The sequence below is a fragment of the Balaenoptera borealis genome (assembly GCF_965194805.1).
Source record: "Balaenoptera borealis genome assembly, chromosome: 2".
Lineage (NCBI taxonomy): Eukaryota > Metazoa > Chordata > Mammalia > Artiodactyla > Balaenopteridae > Balaenoptera > Balaenoptera borealis.
The window spans coordinates 175,010,737-175,037,388 of record NC_138867.1 but is presented as its reverse complement, the minus strand read 5'-3'; the positions used below and the strand labels follow the sequence as shown (position 1 = coordinate 175,037,388).

The window sequence follows — 26,652 nt, the reverse complement described above, 5'->3', positions numbered from 1 at the left end:
GGGAAAAATATTTGCAAATAATGTGACCGAAAAGGAATTAATCTCCAGAATCTACAAACAGCTCATGCAGCTCAATATTAAAAAAACAAACAACCCAATCAAAAAATGGGCAGAAGACCTAAATAGACAATTCTCCAAAGAAGACATACAGATGGCCAAGAGACACGTGAAAAAATGCTTAACATCGCTAATTATTAGAGAAATGCAAATCAAAACTACAGTGAGATATCACCTCACACCAGTCAGAATGGCCACCATCAGAAAGTCTACAAACAATAAATGATGGATGACAGATGAATGGATAAAAAGAAGTGGTACATATATACAATGGAATATTACTCAGCCATTAAAAAGAATGAAATAATGCCATTTGTAGCAACATGGATGGGCCTAGATATCATACTGAGTGAAGTCAGAGAAAGACAAATATCGTATGATATCACTTATATGTGGAATCAAAAAAAAAAAAGATACAAATGAACTTATTTACAAAACAGAAACAGAATCACAAACTTAGAGAACAAACTTATGGTTACCAGAGGGGAGAGGGGGAGGGATACCTAGGGAGTTTGGGATTTACATGTACACACTACTATATTTTAAATGGATAACCAGGGCCTTCCCTGGTGGTCCAGTGGCTAAGACTCCACACTCCCAGTGCAAGAAGCCTGGGTTCGATCCCTGGTCAGGGAACTAGATCCCACATGCCGCAACTAAGAGTTCACACGCCGCACCTAAAAATTCTGCATGCCAGAACTGAAGATCCCGCATGCTGCAACTAAGACCAGGCACGGACAAATAAATAAATAAATAAATATTTGAAAAATAAATAAATAAAATGGATGACCAACAAGGACCTACTGTATAGCACAGGGAACTCTGCTCAATATTATGTAACAACCTAAATGGGAAAAGAATTTGAAAAAAATAAAATAAAATAAATAATTCACAAGGTGCTTTAAGCTCTCCCTTTTGAGAGTATTCCATCATTAGAGAAAAAAAACAAACAAAAACAAAAAAACAATAAATGATGGAGAGGGTGGGGAGAAAAGGGGTTGTTGGTGGGAATGTAAATTGCTGTACCCGTTATGGAAAACAGTATGTATGGAGGTTCCTTAAAAAACTAAAAACATAGCTACGATATGGTCCAGCAATTGCACTCCTGGGCATATATCCAGAGAAAACCATGGTTTGAAAGGATACATGCACCCCAATGGTCACTGCAGTGCTGTTTACAATAGCCATGACATGGAAGCAACCTAAAAGTCCATCGACAGGTGAATGGATACAGAAGATGTGGTACATATATACAATGGAGAAAACCATTCCACTTTTTGTCTCTAGGAATTTAGCTACTGTAGGTACCTCATACCAATGGAATCATACAGTGTTTGACCTTTTTTGTCAGACTAATTTCAGCTAGCATAATGTCCTAAGGTTCATCTATGTTGTAGCAAGAGTCAAATTTGCTTTCTTTTTAAAGCTAAATAATACTCTGATGTATGTATGCACCGTATTTTTTTTGTCTATTCAACTGTTGATGGACACTTGAGTTGCTTCCACCTATGGCTACTATGAATAATGTGAAATGAACATATATATCTGTTTTGGCATACCTGTTTGAGTCACTGCTTTCAATTCTACTTCAATTGACAGAAGTAGGATTGCTAGATCAGATAGTGACTCAGTTTGCAATTTTTTGAGGAATTGCCATTTTTTTTTATACCATCAATACAATTTTATATTCCAAGCAATATCACACAAGGATTCCAAAGGATATTTCCACTTTCTTGATAGTTTCCTTTGAAGCACAAAATTATTAATTGTCCAAATTATCTATAAGAATGAAATTAGAACACTCCCTAGCACCATACATAAAAATAAACTCAAAATGGATTAAAAACCTAAAGGTAAGGCCGGATACTATAAAACTCATAGGCAGAACACTTTTTGACATAAATCCCAGCAAGATCTCTTTTGATCCACCTCCTAGAGTAATGAAAATAAAAACAAAAATAAACAAATGGGATCTAGTTAAACTTAAAGTTTTGCACAGCAAAGGAAACCATAAACAAACACAAAATATAACCCTCAGAATGGGAGAAAAGATTTGCAAATGAAGCAACCGACAAGGGATTAATCTCCCAAATATACAAACAGCACATACAGCTCAATATCAAAAAAACAAACAACTCAATCAAAAAATGGGAGGAAGATCTAAATAGACATTTCTCCAAAGAAGACATAGAGTTGGCCAAAAAGCACATGAAAAGATGCTCAACATCACTAATTATTAGAGAAATGCAAATTAAAACTACGAGGAGGTATCACCTCACATGGGTCAGAATGCCCATCATCAAAAAATCTACAAACAGTAAATGCTGGAGAGGGTGTGGAGAAAAGGGAACACCCCCTACACTGTTGGTGAGAATGTAAATTGATACAGCCACTATGGAGAACAGTATGGAAGTTCCTTAAATATCTAAAAATAGAACTACCATATGACCCAGCAATTCCACTCCTAGGCATATATCCAGAGAAAACCATAATTCGAAAAGATATATGCACCCCAATGTTCATTGCAACATTATTTACATTTACAATAGCCAGGACTTGGAAGAAACCTAAATGTCCATCAACAGAGGAATGGATAAAGAAGATATGGTACATAAATACAGTGGAATATTACTCAGCCATACAAAAGAACAAAATAATGTCATTTGCAGTGACATGGATGGACTTGGAGATTGTTGTGCTGAGTGCTGTGGATCAGACAGAGAAGGTTGGATGTCATGTGATGTTGTTTATATACGGAGTCTAGAAAAGGGGTGCAAATGAACTTGTTTGCAGGACAGAGGTAGAGTCGAGGATGTAGAAAGCAAACTTATGGTTACCAGGAGATAAATAGGGAGGGATAAATTGGGAGGTTGGGATTGACGTGTACACACTACTATATGTAGAATGGATAACTGATGGGGACCTGCTGTGTAGCACAGGGAACTGTACTCAATACTCTGTCATGGCCTACATAGGAGGGGAATCTAAGAAAAAAGTTGGTGTATGTATATGTGTGGCTGATTCACCTTGCTGTGCACCTGAGGCTACTACAGCATTGTGGATCAGCTAGAGTCCAATAAAAATTAGTAATTAATTAATTTATTTATAAAATTTCCTACCAGTGTAAAATGTACACCTGAGAAGTTAATGAACACACATCATAGCCTGTGGTTTAACTGAGATTTGTCCTGGCACCCAGCTAGGCTGACTGATTCAAATTTCCTACCAGAGCCAAGTGCTCTGGGATTCTTTAGCTTAAGTACCTAATAAGTGGGAATGGGGCAGGGATTGGTGGAAGGCCCAGCGCTGTCAAGGACGAAAGATGAAAATGGAGTCAGCCCCTTTATTACAGACGGTGAAATCACATTTAAGTGTCTGCGTTTCTTAACAAGAAACACAGTTCCGTGCCTGGCCACACAGCCTTACACCAAGCCCTTGACCCCTGGAGGACATAAGACCCTCTTGTTCCAGGCAGGACTGGCCTGGGCCATCCTCTTATCTGTACTTGCTGCATCTTGAAATAGAATCATGAATCCCAGTGCAGGAGGAGCTGCGGAAGACATCTGAGACAATCCCAGGCCAGGAAATGTTCTTTTACCAAGCAAACGTGCCAGGCGGGGACAGGTCCCATCCCACCTCCCACAGGTTGTCACTCAGGCACTAGGGGGCGGGGTATTGAGATCTGTCCAACCAGGCGGCCGCTGAGGCAGGTGGGCGGGGCGGTGCCCCGCTCAGGCGTGGACTTCCTTACCCTCTCCTACAGCGGAGGGGGTCGCGTGTCTTTCCCGGGTCACTAACCTGTTAACTCTCACGTACCTTCTGTTGCCCTGTGTTCTGCACTAGTCCTTGGAGTCGTTAGGAGGGACTCAGACAGACCCAGGAAACCTCGAAATGGTGAGTGTGCTGAGCCGGGCTGTGGACGCTGCGAAGGGACTGGTCGCAACCGGCCGAAACCGGCCATCTTTTGACCCGGTCACCTCTCAGTCAACTCCGGAGTCTGCGGATACGCGGGGGTCTGGGGCGCTGCTCGGACCTCAGTCCCCTCCGGGCCTCAGCGGCGGGGTTGGCCCGGCAGCTCGGACCCCGGGTGTCCTGTCCGGTCACTTCGCTGCAGGAACTTTGGCCCCGGAGCCTCACCCGGCTGCTCTGCGTCCGCAGCCCCTCTTCTCCCCCCAGATTGTGTGGTGACCTCAGGCACGGTCTTCAGGTGACAATCGGGACTCGTTCTCCAGGGTTCGGTCGTGGGATTAGCTGTGGTCTGAGGGGTCTCAGCCTTTCCTTTCTGCCCCGGGGGGCACCCGTTTTGATAGGGATAGAATAGGATAGTTACACTGGTAGTTGTAGAAGTCCCAGTAGGGGATTGTAAATAGAAAGGGAAATCTAGGGAACTTTGGGAGACCACTGTAACTTATTGATCGCTCAAGAAAGCTGTCGCAATGTCGTGGAACCAAGCAGGCTTCCTTAAGTATAAAGCCATAAATAAAAGCATGAGAGATGACCCAGGTCGTTAAGTGAAAGAAAAAATGAGGCCTGCATTCTGCTGGTCGAGTTCAGCAAGATAATGATCCTTAACACCAAGGACAGGAATTTAAGGGAAAGGTGACATTCCAAAGTAGGAGACCCTTATTATATGGAGACCTGAGATGATTCAGCATACTTTAGTGTATGTTACCACCCTTCTCCTGATTTGAACAAGCTCTATGACAGTCCTAGTTTGACCTCATAGGGTCAGACACTCTCCTGTGCCATACGAAGGAGGAGCTAGTGACCTAAGCCTGACGTCTACTCGAAGAATGAGGAAGAAGGCAGTCTTTTTCCCCTTCCCCACTTTCCTTTGACTATAAAAATATAGCCCACTTAATCCTCAGGGCAGAACCCCCCTGCCTGCTTGCGTCTCTTGCAAGCGTCCTATATTAATAAATCTACAACTTGCCTATCTCTTTGCCTCATGCTGAATTCCTACTGTGCTGTGACACAAAGAACCCGAGCCTCAGTAAGTCCAGACACCAGGTGAGTGATTCTAATTAAAAGACCATAGGTTCAAGTCCCAATCTGGGTTTACGCGGGGTTCAAGTCCCATCTGACTTACACGGTTTCATTTTTTTCTCTGAGTTTTCCAAATGTTTGGGAAGCAGAATCTCAAAGACCTTAGCCCCCCAGAGGAGCTCTTTGTAGGGCTGGCAATAAATCATTAAATTTCCAGATCGCTCCTCTCATTCCCAAAGTCAATTTCGCCTCTCCAATTCAAATCATCTATCATCTATTCGTCTCCGCAGTGCATTTCAAACAAATATTTTAATTCTTTATCCTATTTATGTAGCGACGTGGATGGTATTTTTTTGGGGGGGCGGGGGGTGGTCTGTGGATATTTTACATGAGCAGAAGCCGACAATGACCACTTGGAAGTAGGTTGTTTGAAGTCCTTTCTTTTCCCGATGTTTTACTGGGAACAGATATCCTATAGGAAGTCCTTTCGTGGAGGTTTTTTTTGAACTTTTATGGACGATCTACCCTGCCCATCCCTAGGTTAGTCCCCTTCAAAAGATTTACTAACTTATTTAAGTTTCTTTCTTCAATAGTGTAAAATAGAGCTTCAAAGGCCATATAAAATATTTCCAAAGAGGTAAGAGAGGTGAATTTCAGGGGAAAAAAAATTCCAGTATTACATTCCATTTGTTAAGAATTTTTTGCTTTTTTTTCAATCCCTGAGGGAGTGTGGTTAAGTTTTTGTGGCCTCTCCTTTACTTTTGGTGGATTTCAAATGAAGTTTCAAGATTTAGACTTGTAGAGGAGAAGTATTCAAGCATGATTAATTATGTAGTAAATGAAATTGCCTTGGAAGTAATTGACATTTTTTTCTGAAAAGGAATAGATATTTGGGGTTTCCTGGTGAACTAGTAGAAGTGGCTTATAATCTCTCATTTCCACCTAAACACTGGATTTGAGTGATTTTGCTGAATTGTGCAAACAGGGTGTGTGTATTTAAAGTATCAGTGGTGGTGGAGAGCACCTGTAGTTGGAAGCAGAGCCTGAGGTCAGGCTAAGGCCCCCATTGAGCCTGCAAGGGGAAGTACTTGAAGGACCTCCTATACTTGGAATCATACAGTATATAGCTTTGCCAGATTGGCTTCTTTCCGGTAGCAATATACTTTTGAGCTTTCCTTCATGTGTTTTCATAGCTTAATACTTTATTCCTTTTTATTAGTGAACACTGTTTCATCATACGGATAGACCACTGATTATTTGACTCTTGCAAGATATCTTGCTTACCTGTTGACTCATGCCAGTTATGAATAAAACCCCTACAGGTATTTGTGTATGAGTTTTGTGTGACTGTAAGAGTTGATCTCATTTGGACAAATAACAAGGAGTGTGATTGCTGGGTCTTAATATACATACTAAGAGTATATTTTGTTTTGAAAGAAAGCTCCTGTCTTCCTTTGTAAGGGTACCAAGTTCCATTCCCCCCAGCAATGAATGAGGATTATCTTCACATCCATTTGGTGTTTTGCATTTTAGTCATTAAATAAGTGTGTAGTGATAGCTCGTTTTATTTGCAATTTCCCACTGACCTTTGACATTGAGCATGTTTTCATATTTCCTATTTCCCTTCTATGTACCTTTTTTGGGGAGCTGTTTGTTCAGATCTTTTGCCCATTTTCAGTTGGATTATTTGTCTTCTTACTGTTGAGTTTTAATAGTTCCTGGATATTTTGAATACCAGTTATTTATCACATAAGTGTTTTGCAAATATTAATATTTTTTCATATCCTGTGACTTGACTTTTCATTCCCTTAACACTGTCTTTCTGAGATGAGACGTTTTTTATTTTAATGAAGTGAAATTATCCTTTTTTTCTTTTACAGACCTTGTGTTTGTTGTTATATTTGAAAATTCATCACCAAACCCAAAGTGACCTAGATTTCCTTCTATGATATTTTCGAGGAGTTTATTACTTTTGCATTTTACATTTAGATCTGTGATGTGTTTTGAGGTTTTCTTTGTAAAACGTGTTAAGTCCTATGTTTACATTTGCTTTGTTTGTGTGTGTGTTTGTGAATATCCATTATTTACAGCACTATTTGTTTAAAAGATTTTCTTTTCATTTGAATTGCCTTTCCTTCTTTGTCCAAGTTCAGTGTGGGTCTACAGGAAAACTATTGATTATCTTTCAATCTTGAGATGTGTCTTCTTTTAAAAAAAAAATAAATTTATTTATTTTATTTATTTATTTGGCTGCTTTGGGTTTTCGTTGCTGTGCGTGGGCTTCTCCCTAGTTGTGGTGAGCGGGGGCTACTCTTCGTTGCGGTGTGTGGTCTTCTCATTGCGGTGACTTCTCTTGTTGTGGAGCACGGGCTCTAGATGTACAGGTTTCAGTAGTTGTGGCACGCTGGCTCAGTAGTTGTGGCTCGTGGGCTCTAGAGCACAGGCTCAGTAGTTGTGGCACACGGGCTTAGCTGCTCCACGACATGTGGGATCTTCCCAGACCAGGGCTCAAACCTGTGTCCCCTGCATTGGCAGGTAGCTTCTTAACCACTGTGCCACCAGGGAAGCCCAGGATATGTCTTCTTAATTCCAAGAGTTATCTGTTGTTGGAGAATCTTTAAGATGTTTCACAGAGATAATTATGTCCTAGGGACCAAATATTTGAATTTACCTACAGGATACATGAATATGTTCTTTTTCAGGAAGTAGAAGTTCCCTCTATTACTTGTTTGTGATTAAAAATGGATGCTGGATTTTACCAAATCCTTTGAAATTTTCATTTCCCCCTTTGTTCTTTTCTCATGTTTCCTTTTACCCTCTGTCTTCCCTTGTAGGCATATTGACTAGATGTTTATCAGTGTTATTAATTTTGTCAAAGAACTAGCTTAAAAGTTTTTTTCTCCTTCAATTACCCACAATTACATTAATTTCCTTTCTGATTTTTATAATTTTATTTTGCTTATTTTGTGATTATATGGTCTTCTCTTTATTGTTTCTTAAGGTAGATGCTTGCATTGTTGTTTACAGACCTTTGTTTTTTCCCAGTTGATGATGGCATAAATTTCTCTGTAGGCACTGCTTTTGCTGCATGCCACAATTTAGCTCAAAATAAATCTTAATTTCTCTTGAGATTTCTTCTTTGATCCCATGTATTATTTAGAAATATGTTGTTGAATCTCTGTGTGTTAGGGGTTTTTCCAAATCTCTTGCTTGTATTGATTGCTAGATGAATTCCTTTGAGTTCTAGGAGCATAGTTTGTATGATTTTTCTTCTTTCAGATTTGTTAAGGTATGCTTTATGTCCCAGAAAGTGTTCTGTCTGGTTAAATGTTTCATATGAATTTGAGAAGAATGTGTATTCTGCTCCTGTTGCATGAATTGTTCTTTAGATTACAATTACATTTAGTTATTTCATAGTACTCTTCAAAGCAAGTCTATCCTTCCTGATTTTCTGCCTGCTGTTATATACAGCTTATGATAAGGGGGTGTTGATGTATGACTATAATAATGGATTTATGTATTCCTCCCTGCATTCTTCATGTCTTGCCTTATGTATTTTGCTGCTTGGTTGCTATGTATGTACACTGAAGGATTGTTATGCCTTCTTGCAGAATGGACCTTTTTGTCATTATGTAAAGTCCTTTCCACCCCTGAGTTTTCCTTGGTCTGAAATCTGCATTGTCTAAAATTCATATACGAGTGCCAGCATTCTTTTGGTTAGTTTTGGCATGGTGTATTTATCTCCATTGCTTTATTTCTCATCTACCAGTGTCTTCATATTTAAAATGAGTTTTTGGCAGACAACATATAATTGTAATTTTAAAAATCACATATTATGATATCAGAAAGGGAAAGTAAAAAACAGTATGCACCGAAAAAAATAAAATACTTTGGAATAAACCTGACCAAGGAGGTGAAAGAGATATGTTGAGCACCATAAAACAATAAAGGAAATTGAACTGAATCAAAAAATGGAAAGCTGGGCTTCCCTGGTGGTGCAATGGTTAAGAATCCACCTGCCAATGCAGGGGACATGGGTTCGAGCCCTGGTCCAGGAAGATCCCACATGCCATGGAACAACTTATCCAGTGCACCACGACTACTGAGCCTGCACTCTAGAGCCCGCGCGCCTAGAGCCTGTGCTCCGCAACAAGAGAAGCAGCCACAATGAGAAGCCTGCACACTGCAACAAAGAGTAGCCCCCACTCGACACAACTAAAGAAAGCCCACGTGCAGCAACGAAGACCCAATGCAGCCAAAAATAAATAAATAAATAAATAAATAAATAAATAAATAAATTTATTTTTTTAAAAAAATGGAAAGCTAACCCATACTCTTGAGTTGGAGGAATTATTTTTGTTAAAATGGCCATAGTACCCAAAGCAATCTACAGATTTAATGTGATCCCTATCAAATTACTCATGACATTTTTCACAGAACTAGAACAAATAATCCAAAAAGGTATATGGAACTATAAAAGACCCAGAATTGCCAAAGCAATTCTGAGGAAAAAGAAAAAAGCTAAAGGCATAACCCTCCCAGATTTCAGACAATAATACAAAGTTACAGTTGTCAAAACAGTGTGATACTGCCACAAAAACAGAAATATAGAATCAATGGAACAGAATAGAGAGGCCAGAAATAGACCCACACACCAGTGGTCAATTAATCTTTGACAGAGGAGACAAGAATATACAATGGGGAAAGACAGTCTCTTCAGCAAGTGGTGTTGGGAAAGTTGGACTGCCTCATGTAAATCAATGAAGTTAGAACACACCCTCACACCATATACAAAAATATACTCGAAATGGCTTAAAGACTTAAATGTAAGACATGACATCATAAAACTCATAGAAGAGAACATAGACAAAATATTCTCTGATATAAATTATACCAATTTTTTCTCAGGTCAGTCTCCCAAGGCAAGGCAATAGAAATAAAAGTAAAAATAAACAAACAGGTCCTAATCAACATATAAGCTTTTGCACAGCAAAGGAAACCATAAACAAAATGAAAAGACAACCTACGTACTAGGAGAAAATATTTGTCAATGATGCGACCAACAGGGGCTTAATTTCTAAAATATACAAACAGCGCATACTATCCAATAACAGAAAACAGACAACCCAATAAAAAATGGGCAGAAGACCTAAATAGACATATCTCCAAAGAAGACATACATATGGCCAATAGGCACATGAAAAGATGTTCAACATTGCTAATTATTAGAGAAATGCAAATCAAAACTGCAGTGAGGTACCCACCTCACATTGGTCAGAATGGCCATCATTAAAAGTCTGCAAATAACAAATGCTGGAGAGGGTGTGGAGAAAATGGAACCCTTTTATACTGTTGGAAGGAATGTAGATTGGTGCATCTACTTTGGAAAACAGTATTGAGGTTCCCCAAAACACTAGAGTTGCCATATCATCCAGCAATCCCAGTCCTGGGTATATATCCAGAGAAAACTCTAATTCAAAATGATACAGACACCCAAGTGTTCATAGCAGCACTATTTACAGCAGCCAAGACATGGAAACAACCTACATGTCCATCAACAGATGAATGGATAAAAAAGATGTGGTATATATATTCAGTGGAATACTACTCAGCCATTAAAGGTGAAATAATGCCATTTGCAGCAACATGGATAGACATACAGATTATCATACTATGTGAAGTAAGTCAGATGGAGAAAGAGAAATACCATATATCACTTATATGTGTTATCTAAAATATGTCACAAATGAACTTATTTTCAAAACAAAAACAGACTCACAGACATCAAAATGAAGGTTATGGTTACCAAAGGGGAAAGGGGATGGGAGGGAGATAAATTAAGAGTTTGGAATTAGCAGAAACAAGCTATTATATATAAAATAGATAAACAACAAGGTCCTATTGTATAGCACAGGGTACTGTAAAGTCCTGTAGAAAACCTTAATGGAAAAGAATATGAAAAAGAATATATATGAATGTGTGTGTGTGTGTGTGTGTGTGTGTGTGTGTGTGTGTGTGTATATATATATATATATATATATATATCTGAATCACTTTTCTGTACACCAGAACCTAACACAACTTTGTAAATCATCTATACTTCAATAAAAATGAATAAGTAAATCTGATATTACTGTAATTTTCTTTCATTTGTATTGAGACCATTGTTGATTGAGATGGTGACTAATACGGTTGGATTAATATCTAACACTTTTTAAAAAAAATTTATTTATTTATGGCTGTGTTGGGTCTTCGTTTCCACGCAAGGGCTTTCTCTAGTTGTGGCAAGCGGGGGCCACTCTTCATTGCGGTGCGTGGGCCTCTCACTATCGCGGCCTCTCTTGTTGCGGAGCACAGGCTCCAGATGCGCAGGCTCAGTAATTATGGCTCACGGGCCCAGCTGCTCTGTGGCATGTGGGATCTTCCCAGACCAGGGCTCGAACCCGTGTCCCCTGCATTAGCAGGCAGATTCTCAACCACTGCGCCACCAGGGAAGCCCCTATCTAACACTTTTTACTCTTTCTATTTGTTGCCCTTATTTTTTCATTTGTCTTTTCTCTTTTTTCTACCTTCTCTGGATTTAATTGAGCATTTTGTCTGATTCTTCCTTTTTTCCATTCTTAGCCTATACCTTTGTAAAGAACTTTTTTAGTGGTTGCCCTTGAGTTTTCAGTATACATTTAGAACTAACCCATATCAGTCTGCAACTTAACACAGTACCCCTTCAGTGGTTGTTCAGGTACCTCATACCATACTATTCCCATTTCCCCTCCTCTGTTCCTATTGATATGGCTGTCGTTTATTTCACTTATCCACAAGGTTATCATTATCAATGTCATTCTTGCTAATATGATTTTAGACAAAGTGTCATCTATTATAAAAGAAATATAAAAGATGTTTACCTTTATTTATTCCTCTTTTAATTCCCCTACATAATTTACATTCTTTCTGATGAATTTTAATGTCTTTCAAAGTTGGCATACTAATGACAAGTTCCATCAATTTTTGTCTCAAAATGGCCTTATTTTTTCTTATTTTTCAAGGATAATTGTGCTTCCTAACAGAATTCTAGGACACTGGTTTTTTTTTTTAATTTCAAAACTTTAAATATTTCAATCCACTTAGTTCTTTCATATATACATATATATATATAATAATAATTTTTTTTTTCCTGAAAAGAAGTCCAGTTTGATTCTAATCTTTATTTCTTTATACCTAAAGTATACCTCTGGCTTCTTACAATATATTTTCTTTACCTTTGTTTTTCTCTCTACTTTAAATATAATATACTTTGGTCTCCATTTTAGGTGTTTTCATTTTTATTGCTCACTGAGCCTCATGGATCTATGGGTGTTGTCTATCATTAATATTAGGAACATCTCAGTGGTTGTTAATTATATGTCTCTCTTTTCCTTCTGTTATTTTCATTATATGTATCTTAAATCTTCTGTTAAAGAAGGTTATGCCAGGGTTCATGGATACTGTGTTCTATCTTTTTTGATCCTTTTTGTCTTTGTGTTAGACTACATTGAAACAGTTTTTTTGGGTACAGGCCTTAAGAACAGAATATTTGGGGCATATTTAAAAAATGTCTTTCTTTTCTCTTTCCCAGTTTTAGGACACCAGTTTACCCTTTGAAGTCAGTACTCTCATGGCTCTGGGAGGACTTGTTTATTTCAAGCTTTTTCATTCTCTTCTTGTGAGATGGAGAATCACAACTTCTAATTTCATAAATCCCAGGCTAGATTTTCACTTAGCAGTAGCAATAGTGGCTGCTTGGAAAACTCCTGTTCCTGAAGTTCCAGGATGGAGACTTTATGTTCTTTTGGAGGAAGCCAATGATGAAACCCTTACATATTTTATAATCATGGGAAAATTCACCATCAAAGTGTTATGGACTTTGGTGAGCTCCCTTGTAAACTGTAGCTCTTAACCTGTTCCTTGAGGTCAGTAAGACCCAGAGTATACTGTTACGGTGTGAAGAGAAAGAGTTTTTTGGGCATATAATTGCACTGTGTGTTCTAAAATTTGGCTGGAAGCGCCTTGAGGCACTTGAGTATAGGGATTTTGTGTTCTAACATATTAATGCTTCTTCCCCATGTCTGAGCTCTAAGTTTGAAGTAACTTTCTACCTGCATCAAATTATATGTAGAGAGGAAGGAAAAACAGAGTCTGTGCTAATCATTATACAACTTAAAGGCAGTGCATCTGCAGAAGAATATCTATATTCAGGCAACTGTGTGTGATTGTGATTTATTCTAAAGTCCTGGAGGACTTTGGGACAGTGTGGCCAGCTGGGCTTTGTTAAAAGTTTGATTTCTGCAGGTCACCTGGCCTCTGATGTTAGGTGGTAGGACTAGAAAAAAGCTTCCAGTTCTTCACTGTGTGTCTATTTATTAAAACCTCATGCAATCTTGATCCTCTACCTCATGGGGTACTGTAACTTGTGGATCATAAGAAGAAGATGAAAGAATTTTTTCAGCAGAAATCGTTGTTCTTAAAATGATGTTTCTTTCATTTATAAAGCATTTCTCATTCTCTGGGCTCTGCCATTATTGTGATATAAGCGATACTGTGACTACAGAAGTTATGTGTAAATAATTTCCATTTGTTCATGATGCTGTTAAATTATTGAGGAAGTGTGGAGAATAAGTTTCTCATGATCAAGTCATAGAATAACTCTTTGTAAACAACAGAATTGTACATAACCTTCCTATAAATTGAGTGTGGGTGTCTAGTTCTGTCAGTCTCATGCATCTCAGTGTGCCCCTATTTTGGGTGTTTTAGGACTCATTGGCCTTTGAGGATGTGGCTGTGAACTTCACCCTGGAGGAGTGGGTTTTACTGGATTCCTCACAGAGGAAACTCTACAGAGATGTGATGCGGGAAAACTTCCAGAACCTGGTCTCAGTAGGTAAGAATGAAAAATTTCCTCCCTTTGTCAATTAGAGAACAAGTGTTTCTTACCTGTCAATATTGTTCAAAGATGTGGAATGTGGAAAGGGAAAACTTTGGTAAAGAAACTAGCGGGTGTGGGGATCAAAGGGAAATCCCTGGCGGTGCAGTGGTTAGGACTCAGCGCTTTCACCACTGCTGTGGCCCCAGTTCAGTCCCTAGTCGGGAAACTAAGATCCTGCAAGCCGTACTGCACAGCACCCGCCCCCACCAAAAAAAGAGAAGAAGAAAGAAAGGAAACTAGACATGGTCAGAGCTCATCATGGGCCTAAAATCCAATAATTTTTCTATCATTTCTAATACTTTGGGATCATTTATCTGGGTCTGTATTTCAGAAACAAAACAGGAAGATCATGACATTGAAGATCAGTACAAAAACCAGGGGAGAAAATTAAGGTAAGTCACACCCACAATTCAAAGCATTGTCTTGTGAGAATCATGGTATATTCTGAAAATTTTAAAGAAGCAAACAAAAACAAATAGCCCGGTCTTCAAATTTAGTTATTCTCAGAAAATGTCTCCCAAAAATATTTTCTTAAATGTGATATAAATGTTCTGTGTTTCCAATATAGTTCATGTGCAGTCAATAAACCCTATATTTGAATATCACTTTTTAATAGAAAAGGTGAAGTCCTGTTGCAGAGCATTCAGTTTATTCAACTTCTAACAATTCACACAAGATAGAAAACCTCACTGTTCCTATAAATCATAATAAATACAATAAATAAATGATTTCTTAATAAAGAAATCGTTAATAATCTTCTTCTCATCGTTTACAGAAGTCCTATGGTAGAGAGACTCTCTGGAAGTAAAGGCAATAGTTTCTGTGGAGAAAACTTCACCCTTATTCCAACTCTCAATCTGAAGAAGAAAATTCCTGGTTTAAAACCATGGGAATGCAGTGCATGTGCAAAGGTCTTCATGCATCATTCATCCTTTAATAGACATATGAAATGTCACATTGAAGACAAACCAAGAGAGTATCAAAAGTACCATGAGAAGGCGTATAAATGTAAAGAATGTGGGAAAGCATTCATTTCTCCTAGTTCTCTTAGAACACATGAAAGGAGTCACACTGGAGTGAAGCCCTATGCATGTGGACAATGTGGAAAAGTCTTTCGATATCAAAAATCCTTCCGACTACACAAAAGAACTCACACAGGGGAGAAACCCTATGAATGTAAGGAATGTGGGAAAGCCTTCATGTGGGAAACAACTTTTCGAAAACACATGGTAACTCACACTGGAGATTTACCTTATAAATGTCAGAAATGTGAGAAAGCATTCATTTATCCCAGTTGTCTTCGAATGCATGAAAGCAGTCACAATGGAGAGAAACCCTATCAATGTAAACAATGTGGAAAAGCCTTTAAAAGTCCTGAAACTATTCAAATACATGAAAGAATTCACAGAGGAGAGAAACTCTATGAATGTAAGCAGTGTGGTAAAGCCTTCAATCATTTCAGTTCCTTACAGCTACACAAAAGACATCACACAGGAGAGACACCGTATGTGTGTAAAACATGTTCTAAAGTATTGAATACTGCCCGGTCTCTTCGAAATCATGAAAGGATCCACACTGGAGAAAAACCCTATGAATGTAAGGAATGTGGGAAAGCCTTCACATGGAAAATAACCCTTCAGAAACACATGATAACACACTGGAGATGGACCTTATAAATGTAAAGAATGTGAGAGAATATTCATTAATCCCAGTTCTCTTAAAACACATGAAAGGAGTCACACTGGAGAGAAACCATATCAATGTGAACAATGTGGTAAAAGTTATAGGTATCCAGCGGTTTTGAAAATACATCGAAGGACCCATACTTGAGAAAAACCCTATGAATGTAAAAATGAAGGGAAAACCTTCACTTCCGTATATTTTCAAGTGCATGAAAGAATTCACACTGGACAGAAACCCTATCAATGACAGGAATGTGGGAAATCTTCATTTGCCTCTCAGTCGTTCAAAGACCTGAGACTGCACACTGGACAGAAATCATATAAAATGTGACGAATGTGGGAATGGCTTTTCTGATCTTAGTAGTTTATGAAACCATAAAAGGATTTACTAGATAAAGCCTTGTTTGTAAACAGCCTGGGAAACACTTCAATTGGTCGATATCATTACACATAAAAACTCCCATAGAAAAGAAGTATAAATGTAAGTAACATGAGATAACTTGATGGAAAGTAATCTATGCCTAATGTTCCAGAAAACCTTCAGTATGAAAGAGTTTTTTAAATTTTTGTTTATTATTATTTATTTTTTGCCAGGCTGTGCAGCATGTGGGGGATCTTAGTTCCCCAACCAGGGATCAAACCTGTGCCCCGTACAGTGGAAATGCAGAGTCTTAACCACTGGACTGCCAGTGAAGTCCAGAAAGAGTTGTTTTAAAAGTTTATGGGACTTCCCTGGTGGTGCAGTGGTTAAGAATCCGCCTGCCAATACAGGGTACATGGGTTCAAGCCCTAGTCCTGGAAGATCCCACATGCCGCAGAGCAACTAAGCCTGTGTGCCACAACTACTGAGCCTGCGCTCTAGAGCCCGTGAGCCACAACTACTGAGCCCATGTGCCACAACTACTGAAGCCTACGCGCCTAGAGCCCATGCTCCGCAACAAGGGAAGCTGCCACAATGAGAAGCCTGCACACTGCAACGAAAAGTAGCCCCCGCTCACCACAACTAGAGAAAGCCCGTGTACAGCAGCGAAGACCCAATGCAGCCAAAAAAAAAAAAGTATAAATATGTTGTGTTTACTCAGGATCCTTCTTCAAGTGTATCCTTCAATGGTGGATTTCTACTAATTTCACAAACGAATATTAATGTGAATTCATTCTGTAATTCGTCTTTCAACAATAGTACATAACGTTTAAAGGTAGTGATTTTTCCTTTAATCGGATAGTTATTTTGTTCTATTTACTTCTGAAGCCTGTTGGATTCATGGATGCATTTAAGTGTATTTCTAGTATGCAGGGAGGCTTAAATTTTTATAATGTTCTATTCATTCTCTGTTAATGGGCCATTGAAAAATGGCAGTTTGGTATTTGTTGGGATTTCCTAGTAGTTTTGTGTGGCAGTTCCTAGGTCTATAATCTATTGTATATATTGTACCCTTTTTACTGAGAAAGATCCTTTTTGGTGGTGGTGCCTATAGGAGCCTTTTCCCATTTTCCATTCTATTAAACACTTGGAATAAATTTTATGTATGACTAGGATGTCAAAGAGTATACTGTTATGTAAATTATGATTTTTCCTATTTGCTTTTTGTGTTTCCTTCTGAGTGGTATTTGTTGAATAGACTGTGAGACTTGTGATAATACAAAAAATCTGGAGTTGGAGATATCTTGCCTGTGCATGATATTAGAACCTAGACTTTCCAGAATCTATCCCCTTTGTGGTTCCATGTTAGCATTCACCAACAGCTCACCTGTGTGTGATTTTAAAGCAGATGCAGAGAAGACATTCTTCAGATAGTGGAGTCCCCACACTGGGAGAGAGGCAGATACGTAGGAGCTTCAAGGACACCATCTCCCAGCTTATTTTCAAGATTCTGTGTCCTTGTAGTCAAGAGTGTCCTCAACACCCCCAACAAATGTTTGATTTCCAATAAACATGTAGTTTCCCCTGATATCTTCACAGCTTCCACATCAAAGATCCATCAGAGTTTGACTTTTTTCTGTAAGCCCTCTTGTGTCCACTTCGAAAGTTATTTCAGTATTTTATGGTTGGTAATAGTCTCTGATTCCACTCCTCTCTGGATTATATCTTTATAGTGTCTAATATGTGTAGGAAACACTTTATGTTGTTAATAATACTAGTAAGTATGTGTTCCTGACTCACCACGACATTCACAATGGTGCTGCCAAAAAGAATGACATGGGAGTTTGTTTCTCTGCTGCATTGTGCAGGGGCATCGGTGACCCATTGTTTCCATGTGAGAATAAGCACCTCCTTCTGTCAAGATGGCTATGGGTGTTTCCTGTTACTTGTTGCTGAATATAGTCCCCTAACATGTTTTTTATTGTATTTTATTTTACATGATTGAAGCTGTTTGAATTTTTTGTGAAACAGTAGTTTTTGTAGTCTTTTCAAATATTTTACCAACTCTTTTTGAAGCTTTCATTAGCTAACAAATGTTACTTTTCATTTCCTCAAAGAATATGTTAAAGTACCCATTTTATGTATGAATATTTAGAAAAACCTTGCCGCTTTCTTCATTTAATCATTATGCAATATGAGTAAGTTTTTAAAAAATATTTATTTATTAGGTTGGCCAAAAGGTTTGTTCATTTTTTTCCCTAAGATGGTCTAGTAGGGCTTCCCTGGTGGCACGGTGGATAAGAATCTGCCTGCCAATGCAGGGGACATGGGTTCGATCCCTGGTCTGGGAAGATCTCACATGCCGTGGAGCAACTAAGCCCATGTGCCACAACTACTGAGCCTGTGCTCTAGAGCCCGCAAGCCACAACTACTGAGCCCACATGCCTAGAGCTTGTGCTCTGCAACAAGAGAAGCCACTGCAATGAGAAGGCTGCGCACCACAACGAAGAGTAGCCCCTGCTCGCCGCAACTAGAGAAAGCCTGCGTGCAGCAACAAATATCTAACACAGCCAAAAATAAATAAATTTTTTTAAAAAATAAAAAAAAGTGATGGTCTAGTAGCACTAAGTTGTCTTTAACTTCATTCAAAACAATTTTGTTAGATTGTATTGTGGCAGTTCTCATATCAATAAGCATTTTTAAAAAATCAAAATTGGTGAATTTTTGTGTAGCCATTTTAATATTGGTGATGTAAGAAAAAAAGTAACATATTCGGCATATTATGCTTTATTATTTCAAGAAAGGCAAAAACGCAACTGAAACGCAAAAAAAAATCTGTGCAGTGTATGGAGAAGGTGCTGTGACTGATCAAACCTGTCAAAATTCGTTTACCAAGTTTCATGCTAGAGATTTCTCTCTGGACGATGCTCCACATTGGGGTAGACCAGTTGAAGTTGATAGCGATCAAATGGAGACATTAATTGAGAGCAATCGACGTTATACCACGTGGGAGATAGCCTACATACTCAAAATATCCAAATCAAGTGTTGAAAATCATTTGCACCAGCTTGGTTATGTTAATCGCTTTGATGTTTGAGTTCCACATAAGTTAAGTGAAAAAAACCTTGATCGTACTTCTGCGTGTGATTCTCTACTGAGATGTAATGAAAACGTTCCATTTTTAAAACAAATTGTGACGGGTGATGAAAAATGGATACTGTACAATAATGTGGAACGGAAAAGATCGTGGGGCAGGTGAAACAAGCCACCACCAACCACACCAAAGGCTGGTCTTCATCCAAAAAAGGTGATGTTGTGTATATGGTGGGATTGGAAGGGAGTCCTCTGTTATGAGCTCCTTCTGGAAAACCAAACGATCAATTCCAACAAGTACTGCTCGCAGTTAGACCAACTGAATGCAGCACTCAACATAAAGCATCCGGAATTAGTCAACAGAAAACGCATAATCTTCCATCAGGATAACGCAAGACCGCATATTTCTTTGATGACCAGGCAAAAACTGTTACAGCTTGGCTGGGAAGTTCTGATTCATCTGCTGTATTCACCAGACATTGCACCTTCGGATTTCCATTTATTTTGGTCTTTACAAAATTCTCTTAATGGAAAAAATTTCAATTCCCTGGAAGGCTGTATGAAAGGCACCTTGAACAGTTCTTTACTCAAAAAGATAAAAAGTTTTGGAAAGATGGAATTATGAAGTTGCCAGAAAAATGGCAGAAGGTAGTGGAACAAAATGGTGAATATGCTGTTCAATAAAGTTTTTGGTGAAAATGAAAAATGTGTCTTTCATTTTTACTTAAAAACCAAAGGAACTTTTTGGCCAACCCAATATTTATTTATATATTTTGCTGTGCTGGGTCTTAGTTGAGGCACGCAGGATCTTTGATCTTCGTTGCGGCATGCTGGATCTTTGGTTGCAGTATGCGAACTAGTAGTTGCCATATCTCGTAGTTCCCTGACCAGGAATCGAACCTGGGCCTCTTGCATTGAGAGCGTGGAGTCTTAGCCACTGTACCACCAGGAAGTCCCAGTATGAGTCAGTTTTATCCTGTGAATGGAAGGTCAGCTACTTTATCCTCAGGCCATTTTCTTATTTTGTTACAGTTTTTGTCATGAAACTCATTTGTTACTCATTCTTATCTGCGAAGTTAAATCATGGTTTTTTTCAGTGCCGTCTTGTCAGGGACCCATAAGGTCACAGCTCTAGTAACATACTGGGGTGAAATAAATTCTATTAAGAAGGATTGCAGATAAACAAAGGCCTCCTGTATAGCATAGGGAACTATTCAATATCCTGTAATAAACTGTAATGGAAAAAATATTAAAAAGTATGTATGTATAACTTAATCACTTTGCTGTACAGGAGAAATTAACACAATATTATACATCAACTATATTTCAATAAAAATTTTAAAAAAGGATGATTGCAAACCCTATAAGACTGGTGTGTAACAGTAACAGGGTGCTCAAAAGGACTTCTTACAGAAATTTCACTTGTGTTAGAGTATTTGATTGCTATTCAAGGCAGCAAGATGTTTTTCTTTATTGAATGCTTTCAGGAGGTTTAATTTATTTTATTATTGGTGATTGTAAACATTTTCTTGAAGGCAAAAACATCATGGAGCTAAACTTAATTAGTAAGAAGCATCATTCAGTTATATTAGTAAGAAGAGGAGACTATTAGTCATTTTTAAATAAATTTATTTATTATTTTATTTATTTATTTGTGGCCACGTTGGGTCTTTGTTGCTGCGCGAGAGCTTTCTCTAGTTGCTGCGAGTGGGGGCTACTCTTTGTTGTGGTGCACAGGCTTCTCATTGTGGTGACTTCTCTTGTTGCGGAGCACGGGCTCTAGGCGCGTGGGCTTCAGTAGTTGTGGCTCGAGAGCTCTAGAGTGCAGGCTCAGTAGTTGTGGTGCACGGGCTTAGTTGCTCCACGGCATGTGGGATCTTCCCAGACCAGGGCTTGAACCCGTGTCCCCTGCATTGGCAGCTGGATTCTTAACCACAGTGCCACCAATGAAGTCCCTATTGGTCATTTTTATGATTTTGTATTTTATCTTTTATCACTGTTAGAGACAGGGTTATAAAATACATAAATTCACTTCTTAGTATCCCAGGTAGTATTTTTATAATCTCCTTTATGACATAACCAAGGCCTATAAATTTACATAAATTGTGAGACGATAGAAAGCTAGGAAGAGAAAGATATGACAAATATGTCAGAGAACCTGTTGTGAAAGACTGTACTCTTTTCTTTAAAATTAATTTTATTGAAAAATAGTTTTCAAGATTTGCAATGTTGTATTAACTTCTGCTGTACAGCAAAGTGATTCAGTTAAATACATATATTCTTTTTCATATTCTTTTCCATTATAGTTTATCATAGGATATTGAATACAGTACCTTGTGCTATACAGTAGGATGTTGTTTATCTATTCTATGTTTAATAGTTTGCATCGGCCATTTCTAAACTCCCAATTCATCCATCCCCATTCCCCTCTCCCCCTTGGCAACCACAGGTGTGTTCTCTATGTCTGTGAGTCTGTTTCTGTTTCATAGATAAGTTCATTTGTGACATATTTTAGATTCCACATATAAGTGATATCATCTGGTATTTGTCTGTCTCTTGCTCACTTACTTCACTTAGTATGATAATCTCTAGATTCATCCATGTTGTGCAAATGGCATTATTTCATTCTTTTTTATGGCTGAGTTGTATTCCATTGTATATATGTACCACATCTTCTTTATCCATTTATCTGTTGATGGACGTTTCGGCTGTTTCCGTGTCTTGGCTATTGTGAATAATGCTGCTGTAACATACGGATGGATGTATCTTTTTGTATTATAGTTTTGTCCAGATATTAGCCCAGGAGTGGGACTGCAGGATCATATAATCTACATATTCTTAATTCACTATACCAGCTCTGGCTTCTCAATACAGTGGGAACAGGCTTCATTAAAATAGTGCAGGCACTCACTGAACAAATAAATAAGCACATAACAGTAAAAATCCCCAGAAGGAATAGGTCCAGTACACAGAGTTGCTACATTATGTTTCCTAAAATGTCTACTTTATAACAAAAATACGAGACATGCGAATAAACAGGTAGATAGGTGTTGTTCACAGGTAGGCCCCAGGCTTTGGAGGATCTGGCAGAGATGCCATTTCCCACAAGCCAAAGGGCTGGAGATCTTTAGGGAGATTCTTGTACCAGAAAACAGCAGGGACATGCCTCCGTAGCTAGGGGCCAAACTCCCTCTGGAGGTAGATACTGGGGAGAGGGAGCCTGGAGTGGTCAGCGCTTGTGCTGCTTTAACCTCAGGGTAGAATGTGCCACAGACCTCGGGGAATGTGATTTAAGGGCAGCCAGGCGCCTGAAGGACTCCTAGCGCTAGGACGAGGCAAGGTGTCTCTTTTTTACATTATTGGTGGTTTTGAGACTATTATGAAACTGTGCTTGTTGGTGCAGAACTGACGTTTATGTGACAACGGGTAATATTGTGTCTGAGTGACCTGCGCCCTATTACTTTGTTTTTGGGTTTTGTCACTGTTTCACCTCACCATCACCTGGAGTTACACAGAGAAATTTTCCAGAGTGGGACAGTGTTGCATTTAAACATGTTTCCCCAAAAAACCAAAACCAAAACCAAAAATCCCCATGTCTCCCAGCAAGCAGGCATAGAGTAGTCTTGACCTAGGAAACTTAAGAGCAGGAAATGGCTTCAAGACCCGCCCTGGGTAGACATAAAGTGCATGCCCAAGGATTAGATAAGGATACGTGTAGGCAGATCTGATTTGGGAAGATCTGTTAGTTGTACCTTTATGTTTCAGACCACAGCATTCCCAGGATACAATTCAAGAAAGTCTAATCAGAGGCAGATGACCACTGGGAAGCCCTATCACATTTTCAACAGTTATGTGAATGACATGAGGGCAGGTGTAGCCCTAGAGGGTGTTTTCTAACTTCAGAGTGGGTTCCAAGAAAGGCTCGTTGTACCGGGTGTCCTTCCCCGTCCTTCCAGTTCTTCCTAAGAAGGATCCCAAGTTGGTGGAAGGAAGGGTTGCACACATAGTAATTATAGTTCCGGAGAGCTTAACATTCTCCTAGCATGTGAGAGCATTTTTGTTATTTTCTTTCTTTTTTTCTTCTTCTTTTTTTTTTTAATTTTTAAAATTTCCTATCTGTGGCAAAGCCACCATACTTTGAATTCTCAATTTCTCAGATCTCTCTTTGTTTACTATAGCCCTCCCAACATCCTTTTCCCTTCTTTAAAATAATCCTCCTCTCACAACAAGGTCCTACTATGTAGCACAGGGAACTCTATTCAATATCCTGTGATAAACGATAATGGAAAAGAATATTAAAAAAAAGAATGTCTATATGTGTATAACTGAGTCACTTTGCTGTACAGCAGAAATTAACACAACATTGTAAATCCACTACACTTAAGTAAAATTTAAAAAAAAAAATCCTCCTCTCCTTCCTGCATGAGAACATGCATTGGCTTGCCAAGGTTGCAGACCCTAATTTGCAATTCTTTGCTCATCCTGGATAAACCCATAATTTGCTGGAGAAATAACTGGCAGTCTATTTCTTTAGGTCAACATGGGTATAGAATTTTGGATTTGGAAGATGAAAATAGTTCTGCGGATTGGTTTCCCGGTGTCAATATATTTCATACTGTCAATATATTTCACACTTAAAAATGGTGAAAATGTAAATTTTATGGTATGTGCATATTACCACAATTAAAGGTAAAATTTTAAGGCAAGAGAGTGAAAACATAACCCTTAGAATGGAAGAAAATTTTGCAAATCATATATCTGAAAGGGAACTTGTGTTGAAAACATGTAAAGATCTCTTCTAAATTAATTATAAAAAGTCAAATAACACAATTTAAATATGACAGAAGATCTGAATTCACATTTTTCCAAGTAAAATAGACAAATGGTCTAAAGAACATATGAGAAAGTTCTGGACATCATTAGCCATCAAGGAGATGCAAATCAAAACCACAATGGGATACCACCCTTGACAGCAGCTAGGATGGCTAGAATCAAAATGTGTCAAGGATACCGGGAGAAATTTGGATTCTCATACATGGGTGGAATGAAGATAAAATGGAGTAGGCACTCTAGGAAAGGGTCTGGAAGATCCTCAAATATTAAACCTAGAATTATAATATGACCCATCAATCCCACTTCTAGATATATGATCAAGAAAAAGGAAATCATGCTTGACCACACTTACACATAAATATTATAGCAATATGATTCATAGTAGCCAAAAAGTAGCAACAATCCAAATGTCTATTAAGGGATGAATAGATAAATTGTGTTTAATAATAATAATATCAAATCAATGGAATATTATTATGACATAAAACAATGGAAATATTGATACATAGTTCTCCCTTGAAAAAATTATGCTGAGTGACTGAAGTCATTCAAAAGACCATGTATTATATAATTCTTTTCACATGAAAGATCATAATAGGGAACTGGAAAGTAGATTAGTGATTTTCTAAGGCTAGGGATTGGAGGAGGAGGATGGGAAGGTGAGCAGTGATAGCTAAAGAGCAGAGGAGTTATTTTTTAAATTGACAAAAATCTTCAAAAATTGACGGTGGTGACGATTGCACGTATCTACAAATATACTGAAATCTTTAAAATGTAGACTCCTATTTATTTATTTATTTTTGCCACGCGGCATGGGGGATCTTAGTTCCCTGACCAGGGATGGAACCCGTGCCCCCTGCAGTGGAAGGGCAGAGTCCCAACTACTGGACCGCCAGGGAAGTCCCAAAGTGTACACTTAATGGGTGCCTTCTATTATACAATAAGTGTAATACATCTCAATAAAGCTGTTCAAATAAATCAATGCATGAAATGTTTTGTAATGGAAAAGAGTTTTGCAATGCAGTCTCCGGGGAATGTAAGAGTTTACAGGTTACTTAATACATCCATCTCTTCAGTTAGTTACCTTTATTTTTGTTTGTGTGGTCAGAATGCTTAAGATCCACTCTCTTAGGAAGTTTCAATTATACAATACAACATAAGTGTATCAGATCATCATGTTCCAATCCTTAAATGTAATTTTATTAGTCAGTTATACTTCAAAAAAAATGGGGGTGGGCAGGAAGAGTTTCCAGGCATATTCCAATTTTACGTATAACTTATTGTTTTTCTTCTATCAGTGGAAATATGCGTATAATTGCCTCATATATATTACAGCTGTTGACATTTCAAAGTTTTCTAGGCACAGAGGGAACACTGATCTAAAAAAAATGTCTTTTCCAGTGTGGAATGTACACCTGAGAAGTTAATGCACACACTTCATAGCTTGTGGTTTGACAGAGATTTGTCCAGCCACCCAGCTAGCGCTGAGTGATTCAGACCTCCTACCAGAGCCGAGTGCTCTGGGATTCTTTAGCTTAAGTACCTAATGAGCAGGGATGGGGCAGGGACGGGTGGAAGCCTCAGCGCTGTCAAGGACGAAAGATGAAAATGGAGTCAGCCCCTTTATTACAGATGGTGAGTTCACATTTAAGTGTCTGCGTTTCTTAACAACAAGCACAGTTCCATGCCTGGCCACACAGCCTTACACCAAGCCCTTGAGCCCTGGAGGACGTAAAACCTTCTTTTTCCAGGCAGGTCTGGCCTGGGCCATCTTCTTATCTGTACTGGCTCCTTCTTCAAACTGAATCAGGAATTCCAGTGCAGGAGGAGCTGCGGAAGACATCAGAGGCAATCCCAGGCCAGGAAAAAGTTCTCTTACAAAACAAAAGTGCCAAGTGGGGACAGGTCCCATCCCACCTCCCCCAGCTTGTCACTCAGGCACGAGGGGCGGGATATTGGAATCTGTCCAACCAGGAGGCCGGTGAGGCAGGTGGGCGGGGCGATGTCCCGCTCTGCGTGGTCTTCCTTTTTTTATCTTCCACCGCGCAAATGGTCTCGGTTCTTGACCGGTTCACTGGCTTGGTGACTCTCACGTACCTTCTGTCGCCCTGTGAACTGCACTGGTCCTTGGAGTCGTTGGGTGGGACTTAGACCCAGAAAACCTCGAAATGGTGAGTGTGCTGAGCCGGGCTACGGACACCGCGGAGGGACTGGTCGGAAACGGCCGAAACCGGCCATCTTTCGACTCCGGCGGAGTCGGCGCATACGCGGTCACTGGGGCGCCGCTCGGACCTCAGTCCCTTCTGAGTCGCAACATGGGGGTTGGCCCGGTAGCCGGGACCCCGGGTGTCCTGTCCGGTCACTTCGCTGCAGGAACTTTGGCCCCGGAGCCTCTCCAGGTGGCTCTGAGCCCGCAGCCCCTCTTCTCCCCCGGATTCTGCGGTGACCACGGGCACGGGCTTCAGGTGACAAACGTGACTCGTTCTCCAGGGTTCGGTGGTGGGATTAGCTGCAGTTTGAGGGGTCCCAGCCCCTCCTTTCTGCCCAAGGGGCACCCGTTTTCCTCTGTGTTTTACAAATATTTGGGAAGCGGAATCTCAAATTGAAAACTTTAGCCCATCAGAGTAGCTCTTTCTAGGGCTGGCAATAAATCGTTAAATTTCCAGATTGCTCCCCTCATT

General features: G+C 39.2%; 2 protein-coding genes across 6 annotated transcripts in view; both read left to right on the top strand.

Annotated features, from left to right (window-relative positions):
- Positions 1-3,333: 3,333 nt before the first annotated feature.
- LOC309623096 (uncharacterized protein) lies at positions 3,334-19,844 on the top strand (the record flags this gene model as incomplete). Its single annotated transcript, XM_082379611.1, has 5 exons — positions 3,334-3,412; positions 3,966-4,264; positions 13,831-13,957; positions 14,334-14,394; positions 14,778-19,844. The coding sequence occupies 5 exons, from the start codon at positions 3,334-3,336 to the stop codon at positions 15,676-15,678; spliced, it is 1,467 nt and encodes a 488-aa protein (XP_082235737.1). The 3' UTR covers positions 15,679-19,844.
- Positions 19,845-24,560: 4,716 nt separating this feature from the next.
- The window catches only part of LOC309624692 (uncharacterized protein), a 92,827-nt gene continuing 90,735 nt past the window's right edge, over positions 24,561-26,652 (top strand). For 4 of the 5 annotated variants that reach the window (XR_014242082.1, XM_082383072.1, XM_082383070.1 and 1 more), the window contains exon 1: positions 24,561-26,142. Coding sequence is in view for 1 of the 5 variants with exons in the window: in XM_082383072.1 (XP_082239198.1) it covers positions 26,140-26,142 (3 nt within the window). In the remaining 4 variants the exon portion in view is untranslated. The other variant, XM_082383069.1, reaches the window with a different exon arrangement.